At 40.8% G+C, this 20,750-nt stretch overlaps 1 protein-coding gene across 11 annotated transcripts in view; it reads left to right on the top strand.

Moving 5' to 3' along the window:
* BCAS3 (BCAS3, microtubule associated cell migration factor) overlaps positions 1-20,750 on the top strand; it is a 318,264-nt gene that overhangs the window by 36,152 nt on the left and 261,362 nt on the right. For all 11 annotated transcript variants that reach the window (XM_027698677.1, XM_027698675.1, XM_027698676.1 and 8 more), the window contains 5 exons: positions 521-628; positions 2,191-2,267; positions 11,435-11,511; positions 13,232-13,315; positions 18,877-19,047. In XM_027698677.1, coding sequence (XP_027554478.1) covers positions 521-628; positions 2,191-2,267; positions 11,435-11,511; positions 13,232-13,315; positions 18,877-19,047 — 517 coding nt within the window. The remainder of the gene's footprint in view (positions 1-520; positions 629-2,190; positions 2,268-11,434; positions 11,512-13,231; positions 13,316-18,876; positions 19,048-20,750) is intronic.

The raw sequence follows: 20,750 nt of genomic DNA, 5'->3' as shown, positions 1-20,750 counted from the left end.
GTTCTGGGTGATGTGAGTTCTGGGTGATGTGAGTTCTGGGTGATGTGCCTCTATCAAACCAAACCATGGGGGTGAAGGAATTCCTCCCTGGAGGACAGTGTTGCTCTCTGGAGTAGTTTTTAACTGGAATGTTGTCTAAAATTTCCTGGCTTGTATTTTGCTGCTGTTCCCAAGTCTTCCCTGTGGCAGGAGGAATCATGTGTTTGATCAGTGGTTGCACAATAAAGGTTCATGACCATCGTGGAGATCATAATTCAGTTTTCAGCAGACCTTCCCTCTGTAGAAGGCTTATGTTGACCCTTTGTTCTCCAGCATTTCTCCTTGGGTTGCTGTAATTACAAGTCCAACTTTGGGTCAAGGTTTGGACTTGATGGTCTTGGAGGTCTTTTCCAAACCTAATGATTCTGTGATTTTTTTTTTCCTTCAGCAATATAAGGAGGCTGAAATAATTCAAAAGCAATTTTTGAAATAACCTTATTTCCATTAAAATCTCTTTTTTTTTTCTTTAAATTCCTTTCAGCACCAGCCCTCCCTACTGCTGTGTGGATCTGTATTCCCTGAGAACAGGAGAGATGGTCAAGTCCATCCAGTTCAAAACTCCCATTTATGACCTCCACTGCAACAAGAGGTAAGGAGGGGGTTATTCTGCATTGCTTCTGTGTTAGGGCACGAAAAATTTCAATAATAAATACAATTATTCTGTCTTTCCTGTAAGCACAGCTTTGGTTCTGCATTTCTCAAGGAATATTTCAGCTGGGATCTCCCAATGGCTTTTGTTTAAGGAGCTCAGGCCATTTTGCATCTGAAATCATTTAAGCTCCTTTCAGGGTGAGCAGGAATCATTGAAATCCTTGATCATCCACCTACAGCTGGAGAAATGGGATCATGGAGAGTTTAACCAGCACTAAGGAGTTTATGCTCCGTTGTTCTGTCAGGCTCTGCCTTCCTGCCCAGAGCATTCCTGGTGTGCAGCCTGTGGTTTGCAGGGAATGGTGTTCCAGTGAGTCAAATAATAAAGCTGCATCTCTCAGTTGGGATGGAGAGCAAACAGCTCTGCAGGCCGAGGATCCCAGAGCTCAGACAGAATCTTGTGCCCACGGAATCACGAGTTCGGTTTTGTCTGAGTTAATTTTAAATTCACATCTCTGCCAGACACGCCCAAAACTGAACCCCCTGGTGGTTTTTAAGGCAGAAGAGGAGTGCCAGGATCCCTGTGGGAGGATCTGGCTGATCCCTTGGCACTGCTGGTGGGATTTGGGGCAGGGACTCTGCTCCCAGCCCGTGGTGCTGACGTTGGTGCTCCTCTCGCTCCGTGTTCCTGGGTTGGTCCCTACCTGTCCTCAGGAGGACGTGGTGCAATCCCATCCCTGGCTTAGAGGGAAAGCACTGAGGGAAAAAATTCCTGCTTTCCTTTGGAAATACCCCTTTGCTGCCAGAACTGATGGTCCTTCAGCAAGGCAGGTGGATAATACAAATAAGCAAGAATAAGACGTGGTTTATTCCAGCCTGTCACACAAGAGTTTAAAAACTTGGTTTGGGGATGTTCTCAGTGTGGGAGAAGGTGTATCCTGGTTATAAAGCTTCCACATCTGCATCTTTGGCCTCAATTTTTTAGGCAGCAAAGTGTTCCCTGCATAGTTTTTGCTCTTTAGTTCAGGTGATGAGCAGGTATTTTACAATACAAGTGTGTCATGAACAAGCAAATACATAAACATACACCTGTAATTTTGCTTATTGACACAAGTTCTGCTTCTCTCAGCTGTGTTTGTGTGCTGATGTTCTTGGTATTAAACCCTCCCCTGCTCTTAGTAAATGAAATGGTTTAATAAATTCACAGCGAGACGGGCAATGGGATTATTTCAAATTTAGCTCCTGATTTGATTGTTATTCGAGTCAGTGAAAGTAATTCAGGGTTGTTTTTTTTTTGCAATCCCATTCTTTGTTTTTTAATGGAGCTTTTACAGCAGGAGGCAGATCATAAATGTGCTGTGTGTTGCTGGGCATCAGATCTGTTGTGCTTCCTGAAGTGAAGGTCGGGAGGGGAGAGAACCCTCAATAACTGCCAGGGGTTGGTACCGTGGCACTTCATCACTGCAGAGTTTCTATTGATGCTTTTGAAATAATTACATTTAGATATTGAATCTTTAAGCCAATGCATTTAATGTTTGAAGCCCGTTTCTGTGTTTGCAGGATCCTGGTCGTGGTCCTGCAGGAGAAAATCGCTGCCTTTGACAGCTGCACCTTCACCAAAAAGTTCTTCGTCACCAGTATGTAAAAAAAAAAAACAACAAAACTTACTTTCTTTTTTTCCTAAAAAAAAGAAAACTGATTGTTCTGTGCTTTGTTTTATTTCTGAATCCTCAAGGCAGGTCTCTTTGTCTTCCTTTGGAGTTTCAGGAAATCTCCTGCTTCAGAAGGCCCCAAAATGTTACTCTTTGAATCCTCATCTCCTTTCTATATTTATAGAAATATTCCATAAATATTTATATATCTTTATATATATATAATATATATATTCTATATATTTATATATTCTATATCTGTGACTGATTTCTCGCTGTTTTAAATTATTAATTATCAATTTAGCACATCCAGAAGCAGCTGAGGAATTCTTTTGTTCATTCTGTACAAATACATGTAGAAGCCTCAGGACTGGAATTTCAGATTATCCACATAAGCAGCAATTAAAACCTCATCCACTGTTCATTTTTGGTTGTTCTTTAGCCCCAGGTACATTGTTTGTTTTGTTTTGTTTTTTTTTTAATGTGTCCTTACTTTACCAGGCCCCAAAGCTCCATCAGCTCATGATTTATTTGGAAAGGTCGGAGTTTTATTGTTCCAAAGGAGAGTGTGAATTTTTCTGGACATATTTTCAGTCACAATTGGAAATGTTCTAAATTATCTCTTTGTGTTATCTGTGTATTTATAGGAAGATCTCATTGGGAGAAGTTTGAGGGAAAGCAGCTTTCTGCAGTAATATTAAAGTTGCCAATAGGTGTCAGGTTCTTCCTGTCCATGGATGGAAGATCCTGGAAATCTGCTGGGTCTCAGTGACAGGAACCAAGTGGGAAAAGACTTATTTGTGTCCTTCTATTCCTTCCTCCTCTTGGAATGAGAATTAGGGTACCAACCTTGCTTTATTTTGAATCAAAAGTAAAAAAAAAAAACCCTCAGTTAAATGTGTATTTTGAGAATTTTGGTGCTTTTTTCGTTCCAGTTACTTTGTTGTGGATTTTTTTTTTTTAAGATACTGCAGTTGTTTTTAGACATTAATTCACTGACTTGTATTTTGAGGAACAGGGTAAAGACATTAATTTACTGACCTGTATTTTGAGGAACAGGGTAATCCTATTCCTTACCCTGACTTTGATTTGCAGTGCATTTTTAATGGAACAGCAGTGGAACTTAAAGAGGACAAAATAAAACTTTGGGAGATAAGGAGCAAATGAGTTAAAAAATCCCAACTTCCTAATCAGTGTATTTCTCAAGCTTTGCTGCATTTTTAATATGAGAAACTCAAGATTTTCTCCAACTTTGTTGCAGTTCTGGGGTCCCAAATTTGATTTTTGGGGTGTTTTGGACCATCCCGGCCCCTCCCAGCCCCACAGCGACCTGTGCCCCGGTGAGTGGGCAACTCCAGGTGCTTTTTCCCTGGATAACTGGGATTTTGGGAGCTGTGCCCAGGGTTCTGCAGCTCCCTGGGTTCCCAGGGTGGGTGTTGTGCCCCGACACGCCGGGGCTGCAGCAAAGCTTTTGTCTGAGCTTTCCCCATTTCATGTGCTGAAATCTCCTCCACCTGAGAGTGGATCTTTAAAGGCTTAAGTTACTGTGCTGGGATGTAAATGAGCTGCAGGGATTTTTGGGAGGCAGCCAACTGGCCACAACTGGGCTTCTCTTGCTGCCTTTTTTTTAAAAAAAAAATTTATTACGAGACAGCGCCAGTTTAAATTGAAAAAGTAGAAATCCCTGAATAGGAAGCTCAGGAAAAGGTCTTTTAAACTCTTTTGTTGCTATTCTTGGAGCATCCCTGCTCCTCAGGACAGCCTGAGGAGCAGCTGGAGTCCCCCTGGTCACCTCAGCTGGACAGTGGCTGTGACAATGTCACCGCCTGCCCAGGGAATTTCTCGGCATGAAGAGGATTCTCAGCTGTGATATTTGACTGCTTTTGGTCCTAAAAGGTCAAAAATATTAATGAGGATCACTGGCTCTTTGAAGACTTTTTTTTTTTTACTGTTTAAACCACTGTAGGAAAAAAAAAATCTTATTTTTGAAGCCAGTTTGGTTGGGATGTGGAAATCACATCTTCCATCAGAACCAACCCTGTGGTGTGGGAGCCTTGGAACCTCCCTGAGGCAGCTCAAAGGCAAACATCCAACAGAAGCTCTGCTCTGTTTTGTTGACTACACGCAGAAATCAACTGCAGAAGGTACAATTAAAAGCAGTGTCAGGAATTCTGAAGTCCCTCAGAAATGCTAATGCAGCTGCCTTGCACGTGAGGAGTGTTTGTCTTTCTGTTTTTTGGGTGTTTTTTTGTGGTTGAACGTGTAGCTTAATATATTGTTACAATAAATACACCATAAAATATTCAGGATGTAGAACACGGGCGAGTTCGTGCTGCCGTTGGAATGTTTAGCTCCTGCATTTCCTGCTTTTTTTTTCTGGAGCAAATTTGACATAGTACTAACCTTTCTTTTCCCCTCTGCTTGGGATTAGATGGAAATGAGCTGATTTGACTGGGCTGGCTGAGATCCAGCAGGTTTTATTTGTGCCTTTTGTAACAGAACCTCGGGGTACAGGTGCTCCAGCCTTGGCTGAGGGGATTTAAGGCAGGTGGAGGGAAAAACATACTGGAGCCATTGTGGAAAAATGACCAGGATATCCCATAATCTACCCTGTGGGGTGTTGTGATTTTTAAATGGGAAGGCAGAGCGTGGGTCTGCAGAGAGCCTGTGGCAGTGACTTCCACCATCACTGTTCTCCCAGATCCTTTTCCCTAGGAAAGGCCTTGCTCCAAAGGGAGGATGAAGCCAAGCAGTAACTTCACATCCTGCACTGGTTTAAGTGCTCCCGTGGCCAAACTAAAAAAGAAATTCATTTGATGCTTTTGATCAGAAAGTGTTTCCTAGTTGTGAGTGTCAAGGTGTGGATTTAAAATAGATTTTTTTTAATAATTAAGGGTTTTATTGTGGTTCATTTCAGAGCCTTTTCTGAACTCTGCACGTGATCAGAAACCAGAGTGATGCAGAGGCTTCCTCCCCCCTCCTTTGCTCTGAACAATAGCTGCAGAAAAGCTGAATTTCATTGATTTCTATTCCATCAGTGCTCCCTCAACCCATCTCCAAAACTGCTTCCTGAGTGAGCGCTGATGGTTCTGAATGTGGCCTGATGGACACTTTCTCCGTGAAGAATATCCTTCCCACCCCCTGGGCCCTGGCTAAAGCTCACCCCAGATAACATCATGCATGTGGCATCATCTCTGGGGCTGATAACGAGAGCCTGCTCAGGTTCTCTGGCCCTTCCACTCCTCATATTGATAAATCCTCCATCCATCATTCCCCAGGGATGGAGACAGTTATTGCAGCCATTAACTGGCACCACATTTCTATTGATGCTGCTTAGGGCCCTGAGAGGTAATTTTCCAGATTTTAGTCAGAGTATTTCACTGTGTGGAAGGGTCTCCAAAGGCTCACCCAACCACAGGCCTGAAGTTATTGGGTGGATATTGGATGCACCCCTCCAAGGAAAGGAAAAACCCCAAAGCAAAGGGTGTTGGATGCTCTAATTTGGACTTGGTGTTGCTGTTTCAAAGGGTGTTGGATGCTCTAATTTGGACTTGGTGTTGCTGTTTGCACTGACATTCCCACTGGGTGGTTTCAGTTTGTCTGGAAATCATCTTTTTGGGGCATTTCTGGTAGAATTCCTTTCCCTGAAGGGCTCCCAGGGAGCAGTTTGAGCTCTTTGCTTTGAAGAGAAAACCACTGGACCTCTTATGAAAAGGTTTAATGGCTGAAGAGTCACGTTCTTGAGGAAGTTCTGAGTGTACATCTCCCTCCTCAGCTGTGCCCAGTGAGTGGCATTTATCCTGGTTATCCCACACAGAATAATTGGGATAATCATTGCCAGGATTCCTGTGTCTGTGGGGGAGATGGAAAGTCCTGGAGGCAGGTGGGGAACAGCTCCTGAGTCACAGTATTTTCTTGATCAGTGAAGAGGAGCCGAGTGTGTCCCTGTGAATTTAAACACTTTTTATCTTTATACACACTCATATATATGAACACAGAACCCTTCATGTCATTTTTATGTCCCTTGCCTGAGAAATGTTGATTTGATCTCGCTTTTACTTTTTAACAGCGTTTTATTTATAAGAGTGTTTCTTCCTGGCTGTGGGAACCGGTGTCTCACCATTCCAGGATGATGTTTGAAAGACTTTCTGAAGGGTTTTTTAGGGCAGATTTATGGAAACCAATGACTTGGTTGCTCACAGGAGGTTTTGCTACATTGCAGGAAAATAGAAACACAACACAAAAACTGCATCGAGTCCCCAAGATGTGAATCTGTCACATCTCCTGGCTTTGACAGTTGTAAAAATTACATGTAAAACAGGAAGTGCTGTTTGTTTCTAGACAAGTTATTTTTATCTAAAGCACCCAAATCCTTAATGTTAAAGGCCAAACAAAGCCATCTCACTCACATTGTCCTGCCCAGGAACAGCAACCTCAGTGCTAACGTTGCTATTTATCACTGTCCGAGGCTCTGAACAAAAAAAAGTGAACCTGAGATTAAACATTGTCCTGAAATCAGTCGAATTTGTGCTAAATTAAACAGCCAGACCTAAGGAACATTAAGGGTATTTTTGGTTAAAGCTCTGGGATTGGTCTTGGACCTTTGGAGTAACAGTAAAATCATAGAATATCCTGAGCTGGAGGGGACACAGTGGGATCATCAAAGTCCAGATGCTTAAAACTGCCCTGATAGAGAGGACAGGGAAGTACTAAAAATATCTCTGTAGTGAAAATAATAATAATAGCAACAACAATAATAGCTATAATAATGCTAGTAATGGTAATAATGCTAATAATAATGATGATGATAATTTAAAAAAAAATCTGTGGTACTTCCACAATCTTTTGTGTGAGGGAATTCAGTTCTTCTGCTCCAGGATAGCACAAAATCATGGAATGGTTTGGATTGGAAGGGACCTTAAAGCTCATCTCCTTCTCCCACCCATTTTATGGGTGATGCTTGAACAGAAGGAAGTACAAGAACAATAGAAGAGTTTTGGAAAGTGTGTGACAGGGTGAGAGGAATAACATTTACACAGGGCCTTTCATCTAGGAGGGACCCAGAGGAATTTATAAACAATATTACTTTATACAGTTTATAAACAAACAAAAAAATTGGTTTGCTAAAAAAAAAAACAAAACAAAACCAAAAAACAACCCAACAAAAAATATTAGATAAAACAACTTTTATGATTTGTTTTCCTTGGAATAAACAATGCTTTTGCTACAGCAGTATCACTGTAGCAGTTATTTATTGTATATTCCTTCTCTGTGCTCCCCCTCATGGATCTGCTTTCTGGAGTGCAGTTCTTGAGGATGGAGTTGTGTAATTCCATTCCTGGGGAGTGCTGTGTGTTTTGTAAGGCCCAGGCAAGGATTACACGTTGATTATTAGAGAAGCAGCACAGCTTTAGTGGGTTCTTGGAGCTGTTTATTTAAAAATACACCATGTCACTGCTTCACTGATTTTTAGTGATATCCAGCGAGTCCCTTGGATGATTAAAGATAAATAATTTTGGTTTAAATGAGTTAACTCCTTTTGGAGTCTGCCTTCCCCAGCATTCCTGGTGTTTGCTGACTGTCTCCCATCCCAGTGTCATGGTCATCACACCTGAGAGTTGCCATTTGGTTTATTGTTGGCTTATGGATATGAATTTCCAGAGGGTGGTAGGGATTTTCATAATTAGCACAAGAGTAGTAATTGAAAAATAATGTAAAATAAATGTGCCTTCTCTTTGCTCACTCACTAAACAAATATTTGTGTAGCTCTTTGGAGAACTGTAACTTCTGACATTCCTGTATTCTCAGTAAAACCAAATATATAAAATCAGCAGAGCAGCAAAGATGTTAAAAGCATCTTTGAATCCAATTATAACAATCCAATTTCAGATGATCATTTTATAACTTTGCTATTCAAAAAAGGGAAGAAACAAAGAAACTATAACAGTAAAGAATTTATCTGTGATACTGTTTTGGTGTAGGTAAAATGTGTGTCTTGGAAATGGGAAAACCAAGGCACAGGATCTGAGGTCCCAGGGTGCTCTTAGGCAAGTCCTTGTTTGGAGGGAGCCTGTTTTGTACTCCTAGGCCAGCACCAGTTGGAATTTTTGGCCAAATCAGCAGAAAAACTTGCACTTCCATTCTGATTTTCAAACTGCAGTTTTTCTACTTTTTTTTTCACGTGCATTTAGAGGGAGAGACTGGCTGTGTGCTCAAAACCTTGTCATTCCCAGTAGGTTTTCACCCATATTTTGGGGGTGATAGGCCCACTACAGCTTTAAGCTCAGATGTTTTTGAGTGCTTGCTTGGTTTGCTGCACTTTTGGAAGGACTTTCCCTCAGCCATCCTTTCTTGGATGACCTCTCCATGCTGTCATTAAAACTTGGAAACTTTGGTCTCCTTGACAGTTAGTTCTGCATTCTCATTATGTTCATTCCTATTGTAAACAGGCCGAAGTTGCTGCTGTTGCTGCTTGGAATGGCCTTTTCCTCTGTTGTTTTTGAAGTTCAGTAGAAATAGAAGTTAATCTTTAAGAGAGTGAGGCTGGTGAGGGTTGGATGGCCCAGCTCGGTGGGTCACGCTGTGTCTGCCTTTTCTTCTGCCTTGGAGATGATGTTCTGCTGACTCCAGCTGTTTTTTTGGAAAGCAGAAAAACAGTTTGCTTTTCCTTCCCATCGAGTATAACCCTTTGTTTATCCCTCGTGCTCGCTCTCCGAAATGCAGAGACTTGCAAAGAAAAGAAAGGGAGGAAATGGCTCTTTTTTTACGCTGTTTTTCGTGTTGGAGAGTAGAGTTTAGGACCGAGCTGAATTGTTGACCTCTGTGGAGTTTATTCTTAGAATTGGCTGATTTGTGTGTGGAGTCTGATTGACTGAGCCCAGTTCATGGAACAAACCACCACCAGTGGGTTTGGGGAGGGCAGTCCCAGCTTTCCCAAGTAACTCTTCTATTATATGATCCATTTTTGATGGGAAGGATGCTTTTTTGTAGTTCTTCATTTACTTCAGTTCACTGAAGTGTTTGAGAACAGCTCCCTTTTCCAAGCAAGACTCATTTTTTTGCTGTGAGTTGTTGAATTGCTGAGACTCCTTTGGTTTTCTCCTGTAGGGATATTGCAGAGTTTGGGAAACACAAGTCCCTGATTCTAAAGTCACTGTAGAGATTTACATGATGAGGGTCATCATCTGGCAGCTTTTAGTGCTATATTTTATCCGTAAAAAGGAAGACAAAAAGATGTGGGGGACCTGAATGCCTTTACTGACTCAGATCAGAGCTGCCGAGGCAGAAGTCGGCATTAAAACCTCGCCGGTCCTGATCTATAATGTCATCGGAAGAACACGTTTTGTGTTTACAACCCAGGGTTGTATTTACAACCTTTTTTTTTTTACTTGCTTTGTTCCTTAAGAGGCTCTGGCTGCCCACATTTTATGCCCTTCTGGAAGGCAATAACAATTGTGGCATCATCTCTTCAGAACCCGTTTCCCTTCCCGAGATCGGGCCGGCGATGAGGCCTCGCGAAACGCTCGCTTTGGTTTTTGCTTTTCCCGGCCCGAGATGGGTTTGATTGGATGAATTGCTGCTTTCTCTCCTTCCCTCTGCTTTATGACCTCTGAAATGATCTTTCAAATTTTGCAGTGCCCTCAGTGAAAAATGAAATCCAGAGCTGGTTTGTCTCTGTGGCGGCGGGGCCTGCGCGGGCCCGGCGGAACAAACCCAAAGCGTTGTCAAAAGTCAATTTAAACCTGTTATAACACCCTCCCACAAACCTTTGCCACTGCTCTGCAAGCACTGAAAATAAAGCCATTCCTCTTATAAAAGTCCTGTTCCCCTCAGCAAACCCTCTGGACTTTTTTGGGGCCTGTTCACAAAGTCAGGAGTTTTGCCAGGATCAATTTGCCTTTTCTCCCTGTGCTTTGGCAGAGCAGTGTCAGGGTCTGATACAGAAGATTTTGGGGCAATAAAAGCTTAGCTTTTATTGTGTTGTATTTTTAATTTTTTTTTTTTTTAGGATTTTTCAGAATAAGCTGCAGTTGTGTGTTATGTGTGTTCTCCTAAAATGCTGTTTTTCCCCTGATCCCAGCACTCCTTCAGATGTGACACAGGACCAGCTGCCCAGGGCTCCTTTAAATCACACACAAACGTCTATAAGATTTTAAATATTGTGAGCAAATCTTGGGCAATCCATGAGAGAATTTAGATTACTAAATTGGCTGTTGAAAACTGAGATTAACCACTTGCTTGATAGTCTCCTTTCCCTCATTTTCTCTCTCCCCTTTTTTAATGTAAAAATATGGTTTTTAAATATAAATTAATTTTAAATTTTTTATTTATAAAAATATTTTATTTATAAAATTTCATTAAAAATGTGTATTTTTTACACTTTATTTATTTAATGCCATTTCACGTGGGCCTGATTTATTTTAAGCCTTGCCATATTTTCATTCATAACTATTTTCACATATAGGTGTTTTCACCTTTTAATCCTCAGGAATAATTCTCTATTTTAGGCTGATCTTTATCTGTGTATGTATCTGTTTTTAATGACAATGTAAAGGTAATGGAAAGCAGGTGAAAAATGGAAAAGTGGCCACTGATTTTAAATGAATTACAAATTCTCTCACTGTGTAAAGTTAAGTGTGTGCAAAAGTATAGTGGGAGGCTGAGGGCTTGTATATAAAATTGTTAAAATCAAAACCAAAAGCATTTTGAAAGGCTGAGGGCTTCTCTGTAGAATTATTAAAACCAAACCCAAAAGCACAGTGCACCCTTTCATACAACAAAAAATCTAGAAGAGCTTGAAGTGAGCGAACTGCTCAGCAACAGAAAAATGGCAATCAAATAAAATGAATTAAAACGTGAAGATACAGAACCAGTCGGGTCAAACTTCAATATCCCCTCACCCCACTGTATCAAAATGGCACTAAAAATGCAAACATAAGGAGAAATCATTATTTACACATAATTAAATGTTCAGAATAGCTCATCTAACCACAGCCTTATCTCAAGGAACAAAAATGCAAGCATCCACTGAGTGATATTAGCAACCCAAAAGAGGTTTGTTTAGACTTTTTTTGTTTTCTTGGCAATAAATAAGAATTCTTTGGGAGAAGTCATTAAGATATTTCTTAATGTTCCCTTTTCCAACTTTGCAGGCTGCTATCCTTGTCCAGGGCCAAACATGAATCCTATTGCCCTCGGGAGCCGTTGGCTTGCTTATGCAGAAAATAAGGTAAGGGAAGGTTTAATTGCAAAGAATACTTCTGGATTTCATTCTAGATTTTTGTATATATGGGGGGGAAAAAAGAAAAAGTCTCAGGAAAAAGGTATGTGAAAAAGGTCTGTAAGAGGAGTTGCATTAAAATGACAGACCTAATATGTATTTTTATATATCATATATTTACTGTGCACGTTTGATTAATGCCCATGAACTTGGAAGGCATAAATATGTGGAGGCAGAGAAGACAGCCCTCAACGTGTGTTTTCAGTGAGGTAACTCAATAACCAACCCCTTTTGTGCTTGAAAAGTTTAAAGCACTTGGTTATAGACACTTCTGAAGGCAAATTCTGTTTTTGGGGGGGACTGAGTCTGGAAAGAGCCAGTGAATTTGTGTGAAACAACACAGCAATGCAGAAAATAGCATCAAAATACCCACTTTTGAATATCTTTGTTGGAAATATTAAGCTTCAGGAAAAAAAAGAAAATGTTTAAATAATTGTTCTTGTTTCTAGAGGCAAAGAAAACAGATCCCAAGCAAAGAAATGATCACTCCTTTTACCCAGCCCTGGGCCAGAGGCGTGATCGTGTATTTTAAGTGTATTGAAAAGTCTAAATTCAGCTTCTAAAGTCTTATTTTTTATTTCAAAGCAGATTTTTTTTCCTCCCTTCCACCTGTGTGAGTGGAGTAGCTGTTTCTAGAACTGAGCCAGGAATTATCAGAGGCAGACTTTAGAAATGCATTTTGTTGTTACACCTTTCCCAGCACAACCGATTCCTTCCCAAATCCAGGCCTGCCTTTCCCTCAATGCCACGCCTGCCTGGTGCTGTAAAACTTAACCAGTCAGCCTGGGATTTAAAAAGCTGCATTTTGCTGACAAAATATAAGTCACTGATCAGCAAAAGAATTACATCACAAAGGGAATTTAAATGGTTTGTGTGTTCCCAGGTAAATTCCCTGTGGGCTTCCCCTTTCTCCCTAGTTTAGCTGTTTTTATTTAGATACTTAAGGCAGAAAAGCCTGTAGAAACAAATCCATCTTATAGTGATTTTTAATTTTCTTTAGCTCAAACAGTCAAACAGGCAACATTTTCTGTGTGCAAGCAACAAATACCCATAGTTTTTTATCATTTTATTTGGTCAGAAGCACAGATTCTATTGTTATTTAGGGTTCAAAGGCAGAACCTTTTGTAGGCTGATGGCAGGTACAAGAGTCTTGTTTTGATTTATTAATTTTGCAGGAAGGCAAAATATATATATTTTTTTGTGTACATTTCCTTTAATCTATTTAATGTAAAGTTTCAAGCAGCTCTTTTTCCTTTGTCATCTCTTTGCTCCTAAAGAGGAGGAGGGGGGGAAAAGCCACGCTCGGGATTCTTAGAATGTCTGATATTTAATGTTACATATACACGGCTAAAGCTTTTGATTATATTTATTTAAATTTATTTGTGGTATCGCTGCCAGACCAAAAATCCCACCATTTCAAAAGTTTATGAATTCTTAGTGACTACTCAGCTGGTAATTGAAAACTGGAGGGGAGGACGCGACAGTCTGGGTGGCACCCAGAAGATTATAAAAAGGGGTTAAGTGTCTCAGCAGGGCTTTCTGCTATTTGTAGGGGAAAAAAAAACACACACACACACCACTGTACATGATAAATAAGAGCTCTGGTAATGGCTTATGGGTTTGTGTAGTTTAATAGTAGTTACTTGGTTGCTGTCTTTTCTTCTCGTAGCTGATCCGATGCCATCAATCCCGTGGTGGAGCCTGTGGAGACAACATCCAGTCTTACACTGCCACAGTCATTAGTGCTGCCAAAGTGAGTCCATCATCTGCTTCTCGTGGAACATAATTATTAGGTTTCCCTGCTGAATTGGGCTGTGTGTGTGTCATCACCCCCCTCCCTTCCCAGAGAGGAGAACCCTGCAAGCATCAGCACCGTGCCCGTGCTCCCCGACCCTGCAGATCTGGGAGCAGCCACAGAGTGTTCCACAAAGTATTCCCGGGCCTGAACTGATTTTTTTTAAGAGTTTTGTTTATTGCAAGCAGCTCTTCCTATTGGGGGGGAAGTCGTAGTAAAATGGGTTTGTGTAATGGCTGCTCGTAATGGTCCAAGTTTATCAACATTTTGAATTATTGGTCTTTTAGCATCGTGAAAAGTGACTTTACAAGTGCTTGGTGCTTCTTGGACTCCCATCACACTCACACTGTGCATTTTAATCTCTCTGAAGGATGACAGTGCAGTCCTGGAGCTAATTAATCACCTTCTTTGAAGGTTAGAGCTTATTAATGACTGTTTACATATAGGTCCCATTGCCTCGTTTTCTTGGTTCAAATGTTACAATATCCCCTTTTTCAGAGAAATATCTCGGGTTTCTTAATACCAAAGGAAGACCATGGCTTGGAAAACTCTTAACCAGGGCAGAGTATGCACAACTTTTGTTTAACTGTCCCCCCCCAGCTCCAACATTTGGCCAAGTATTTTCTTTTTCTCACACACAGGGTGAGTTTTGGCACTGCCTGGTGAACTCGGTGCTGATTAGAAGCTTTCCCTGTAACCACGAGCCTTTTCATTTCTGATATGCACAACAAAACAAACCTAATAATAGGAATGAAATGACAGCACAGGACAGAGGGCTCAGTGTCACTGGAGAAAACAACACTTAGGAGAAGCCACAAAGAGAGACACAGGGCAGGCCAGCTCATGTAAAAACAAAACATAAAAACAAACATATTTCCCTCACAATCCCAGTGTGGCTGGAGGAGGAGAAAAATCACAGTTTTTTACATAGTTGAGGGGAGCTGGAATTGCTCCTCTCCTGCTGTGATTTGCTGCATCTCTGTCTACTTCCACCATCAGCAGAGTGGAAAAAAAAAAGGTGTGTGGGGGGGAAATCTCCCCAAACTCCTTCAATCTCAGTATCATGAACATCTTTTTTATAGCAGAGATAAGTTTGAAGAAGTGACTGGCTTAGTGTGATCAGGCACAGTTTGGATCAGATGTGGTAAAATCCTCCAAACAGATCACTGCAGCTGATGACCTTCCCTGCTGAGCTGCACTAGCCAAGGAGCATAATCCAGAAATTCCCATGTTAAGCTGAATTTATCACACTGAAGTAGTGCTATTGCATCATGTGAGTAAGATACTGAAGATAAAATGTGTTTATAATCATAGGAAAGAAAAGATTGTTCGCCTCTGTACGGAGATAAACTCCCAGTGAGAGTCAGGAAAGGGGATAATCCCCAGGGCACAGTGTCTGCACTACTTGGTGTTTGCACATGGCTTGTGCTCCTCACTGTTACTGTAACAGACAAGATTAATACTGATACACTTTTAAATATTTGCACCATTTGGCTCTTGAGTCTGTCTCAGCCTTAGTGTATTAATTTGTTACCCGCAAATAACGCAACTGCGATTCTGAAATGTTTAATTTATCAGTGATTTCATTGAGCCTTGGCTTGTTATCCAGCGAGTTTGCAGCTCTGATAACTGCAGTGCTGACTTGCTGGCAAATATCTGGTGCTCTTTGTCCATCTCATTGCCTCACCACCAGCTTTACTCCACCCTTATGTGAGCCATCACTTCTGAGCCTCTCCTGCTGCTGTGTCCTCTCAGCCTGCAGGGGTTTGTCATCCCTTTGGTAGCAGCTTTTTGGGAAGTGGAACTCCTTTTTTTTCCCCCTTTTGGTTCAGAAGTGGTTCCATTAAAGTTCTTGTTTTGCCAGGTTTTCTTGGCTTCCAGACTGTTCTCTGTTTGGGTTCCAGTCTCTTCCTGAAGGAAGTGAAAGGATCTTCCTATAAAAGCTGAGAGCAAAGAGTGGTTTCAGCAGGGCCACTTGGGACAGTTGCCTCTGAGATCGTCTCAGTGGCAGCACAGAATATTGACTTTAATGGTTTTCCCTTTGAGGAGACATGTCCTGGTAGTGACAGTGGCTTTGTCCTCACTGGGAGCTCCAGCAAAGGAATTTCCTCCCTAATCAAGTCAGAAGGTCCCTCTTGGCTCAGAATGCCAAGGTCAAAATTGGTCCTGTTGGGTTGGGTTGTTACTGGTGCCAGAACTCTTGTTATTCAGGTGACACTATGAAGAATTCATTTGTGTCATCTTCCCATTTGATTTGCAGAAGGATTTTATTTTTAAAATTGAGCTTTTTGCTGTTTCTCCTTAAATGCATCTCACAGGAGCATTGCTTGCTGCTGCTGCAGGAAAACACACTCATCTTTCCCAGCTCTAGCTCTGATTTTCCACACTTTGGTGCTTTTCTTGCTGTTCATATTCTAAAAACTCTGATAACTTCTATCATTTGACCCAGCAGAAAACTTCTGGGAATAGAAAATGTCTCAAGATTCCCATTTAGGTTCATTGTTATCAAGGATAGAAACTGATGCGTTTGGAAAAATGAAAATATTGTTCCTTATGGGATAAAGTTTCTTTTCAATCCTGCTGGATGGAGTAGGATGGAAGTAGATTAACTCTCAGAACAAACTCCATTATTACCTAGTGGTGTTGCTGATGGGAGAATGTTCAGGTGCTTGGTTGGAGATAAGCATCCAAATGTGATTTTTTTTTGTTATAATTGTCCATATTTATCCATTTTGGATGCAGCAAGGAAGGGGAATTAGGAAAAGACCTTCTTGTTTCTTTTCCCCCTGTGTCTTGTTGAGGAGAACTTTGGTCCCAGCTCACTTTGTGTTCAAGTGGAGCTCCACAAATACTTGATTTGAACTTGAATCTATAATTGATTGAATGTTCACTTTGTTCACACTGACTGTGAGACTCAACTGTGCTGACACCCAAGGCAGATCTTCTTGATATCTTCCTGCTTTCTATAGATTTTTCATTTGACAGCAAATAAATCATATAAAATGCATTTATTATGAGAAACAGGAGTAATATATTGTGTTGTCTCTAAAAGGATGCAAGGCCTTTGTTGGAACAAAAGAGCCTAAAAAGCACCGAATGATGCATTTTAATTCTTTTCATCTAATTAAAGCTGCAGTTATTCTTCAATTAAGTGGGATATGAGTGCATATATTTATTTTAATTAAATATATGTATTTCTTTATATTTAAATGAACGTGAACAGTCCTGTTTTTAAGTAGATGGGGTACATGTGAGCTTATAAATAATGTGTGTGTCTGCACAATGTGCATCATTGCTTACAAAAGGAACTGCATCAAGGATTTTAATTTTATTTATAAGCAAACTTCACTGGCAGGTTCCCATCAGTGACAGAGGAGCTGGGACAGTGCAAACTTTAACCTATTTCATTTAAAATGTATTTGGTTGTCACATGTCTCCCATCAAATTATAAACCAAGTCCTTCTCACCTCATAACTTCTTCGGTCGATTCTTTCTCCGTATCTTTTAATCCTGGAGTGGTAAAGTGATTTTAGCAAAGGCTGCATCTGTTTTCTCTTGTTACCTGATAACTCCTTAATGAGGACTAACAGCTTATGTGAGAGCAAGGTCATTAGTCCTAATGGCTGGAGGGACAGCTGATATGGCATGGGAAAGGTTAAAGATTACCCGGGAAGTTTGGCAAAGAGCACGGGGCAGTCGGGGCTGGAATGGCTTCCCACTGATATTCCAGGGCTAATGGGCTCATCCCTGCACACCCACTGCTCAGGATTCCTGGTCCAGGGAGCAGGAATTCATTTGGGTTCGTTTTTTTCCTGGAGAGCTATAAATTTCTCCTTGGCACTGTGTCATCCCAGCGCTCGAGGTATAAATATTAAAGATATTTTCCTAAAACAGGTCAATCAGAGTTTTTGGCCTTTTTTTCGCTTGGCCGCGCAGCGCTTCCTGATTTCTCCTTCCTGCTGGATAAACTATAAATGAATCATTTGAACTGCAAAAAAACCTGCCTGGTCAGTTTTTGGGAGGAGAGTTGGCCCCCCCCTCCCTGTGGTGGCTATTTTAGTCTGTCCCTCACCCCTCAGTCCCTGCTTTATGTCACAGTTCTCATCCCTCTGCCTCGTTTTATTCCACTCTCCGCCCGTCGCTGGGTATAAAAAGAAATAATCAGAAACAAATGGCAGGATATTACTAAAGACTTTAAACCCCCAAAAGCCATCGCTGTGCTCAAGGCCTGGCTCGATTTTGAAGTGGAAGTATCTCCATTAGCAGTAATGGGGTGAGTCCATCAGCGGAGGCATCTCAGAGGTTAATCAGCCTTCCTGGCCATCGATACCGTGTGGCGCCTGCTGCCCTGGGCCCTGCCCGGGCTCTCCTGACAGCAACACCGACAACTCATTGCCCATGAATTATTAAAACAAACGTTTGGCTGCTAATTGATGAACACTAATGTGTTTTCTAATCACTGCAGTTCGAGATTTTAGCACTAAACAAAGCAGTTGCTATTGATTTGCGGCCGCTTCTTGGTTTTTGCAGCCTGGCATCTGGGCGCTCTTGTTTTTTTTTTTTTCCCCTTTTCAATTTAGCAGGCAGCTTAGCTTGTCTTTTTAGTTAAGGATTGGCTTGTTACAGTGTCATTCCATTCTGATCTCTTTTGCTATTTCTTATTTATATTGCCTAATAAATCTGCTCGATTCTCTTACAGGCAAACCCGGGCGCAGTCCTTGATTCAAGGAGAAAAATATTTAAAGTTGTAGCTGGGGTTGTTTGTCTTTAAATCCTCATCTCTCCTACTGTGTCTCCTCTCCCTCTTTCTCCAAACAAAATAAAGCAACACAAAAACAAATCTCCAGCATCTTTAGCTGATAAAAGCTGGGGCGGTGAAAATGTTTTCAAAAGCCACGTCTGGAAAACACGCGAAGCCTGGAAAGTCCCAGAACTTTGTGCTGGGATGTGCAGTTGGGGATGAAGTTCTGCTTTCCAGGACCTTCAGAGGGGCATTTTTAATTTTCCTGGGTTTGATCCCAGTTTTCAGGCTGCAAAAGGCTTTAATTGCCAAGGAACAAACGGGTGTGTCGGATCCAGGGAAGGCCAAATCCCATCTCTTGCACTTGTGCAGGAGACAGAACTCAGTCAGGATCAGCATCTCAGAGTGTTTTTGTGTGAGCTCTGCCCTCCTACACACCCAGCTCAGCCCCATCATTTAATCCTTCTGATTAATTGATTAATTAATCCTTCTGATTATTAATCCTTCTTGAAAGAAGTCAAAACAGAATTAAAGAAACTAAAAGCCTAAATACTTAAAATATTAAAAATAATTTAAACATTAAAATACTCTTTTTTTTGTTTGTTTGTTTGTTTTCTGAAGAATGCTTTGGAATAATTGAATTCCAAAACTGAGGTGAAATTTTTTCAAGCTGTTCCTCCTCCAGCCGTTCGCAGCCGATACATCACATTTATTTCATGCAGATAAATCCACCACGCAGCCCTAAAATGTCATTTATTGGGTGTTTTCCTCTCGGCAGACGATAAAGACGGGGCTGACCATGGTTGGGAAGGTGGTCACTCAGCTCACGGGGACGTTGCCGTCGGGAGCCACCGAGGAGGAGATTTTGGCTCACAGCAACCTCCGCCGGAGCCCTCTGGTGCCCGGGATCGTCACCATCATCGACACCGAGACGGTGGCAGAGGGACAGGTAATGTCTGCACACAGGCAGGACCTGCCTTTGCACTAAAACCTCACCAAAATTAATTAAAAAATTGAAAATTAAAAATAAATCAGATTTTTTGTGCTTGTTCCGGTCCCGCAGCGCTGGGATAAAGTCCTGCTTGGGGCTGAAACGAAGCCAAAATATATTTATCCTCCTTCCAGGGTATTTATGTGACACTTTGACAGGGTGGGGTGTGAAGTGTCACATTTTGTCTCTCAGACACTTGTTCCTAATTGACACTGATTGATGCTGATCAGCCGAGGTGGAGCCTGATTATATTTGTTGATGTGCAACCTGATGGTCTAGAAAATGCAGAGAACTGTTGAGTTCCAGGTGAAAAAAAGATGCTGAGTGAAGTTTATTATAATATATAAATATTATATATTATTATTTATTATAAAAGCTTATAATTTCATATAAATCTCAAGCTTATAATTTCATACAACACAGCTGTTTTGTGAGGCATTTGCACTGTTTTACCAAGTATATAATAAATTTACTGTATATAATAATATACATACAGTGCATCAGGCAAAACCATTTGTTACAAAATCCATACCCATTATCACACCCACTATAAATGGGTGGGTTTTACTGTCTTTAGGGCAGAGAAGATTTTCATGTCCTTCTTTGTTTTGTTCTCTCATTTAATTTTTGGTCCTGGATCCAGTGTTTTTGTGCAGAGCTCCCACCCACTCCATTATTCTGTAATATTTTTTTTCCTCGTGGTCCCATTTATTGAATTCAAAAAGACAAAGCCTTTATTTTCTCTTGTTTCCCCCTATATTTATGGTGCTCATTGCAGGTGAGGTATTAAGGACACATCAGTAGTCAAGTTGACCTGGCAGGGAAAATAAAATGTTTTACTTGAAAAGAAACAAAACAGAGAAAAAAACCTGTTGTGCTTGTTCCTGAGAATTAGTTTTGGAAGTATTTAAGCCAAACAATGTTTCACTGAAAGGGGGTTGTTCATAAAACATTATAGGCCTTTTCTTCCGAAATCAAAATAAAAGAAAAGAAAGAAAGAGGATGGAAAAAGAATTTATTTACTTGAGATCTTAAGAGTCAGGTCTTAAAATAATTCTGTTGGCTGTTGGGGTTTGTTTTTGTTTCCAAGGGAAAAAAACAAAAGTCTTTTGGCTCTTCATATACAACCAGGGGGGAAGAAAAAAAAAAAGAAGAAGAATTTTCCTTCATAAATTTCTGATGAAGCCTTTTTAATGTGGTCATTATTCCTGCCCCTCGTTGTCTGTGCTTTGATTCTTCTGCACAGGCCTAGGGGGAAAAAAAAAATAAATGATAGATCTTAGGTTTTTAAGCCTTGTTATGTATGATTTAGAGGTTTTATGAACTTGTCCTCTGACCTTAACAATAGTAGGGAGCTCTCAAGCCTAAAGGGCACTATAGGAGAGTAGTTGTAAAAATGATAACGTTTGCCTTGTCCAAATACTGCTGCTCTAACATAAATAAGCCATCAGTTCTAGGAAAATCATTTTTGCCTTGGATCTCCAGGGAAGGAGGCTCCAAGTTGGATGCCCTAATTGTTTGTGTGTGCTGCATTCGTAGTTTTGTGAGCTGAAGTTTTAAATGTCAGATTATTATTTTAATAAAATCATCATTATTATTTTAATTATTACTATCAATATTATTATTTTAATTTTAAATATGTAATATTATTATTTTAATAA

The sequence above is a fragment of the Neopelma chrysocephalum genome, unplaced genomic scaffold (genome assembly GCF_003984885.1).
Source record: "Neopelma chrysocephalum unplaced genomic scaffold, ASM398488v2 Primary Assembly neopelma1_132, whole genome shotgun sequence".
In the NCBI taxonomy this organism is placed as follows: Eukaryota; Metazoa; Chordata; class Aves; order Passeriformes; family Pipridae; genus Neopelma; species Neopelma chrysocephalum.
This window is presented reverse-complemented; position numbering and strand designations above follow the sequence as displayed.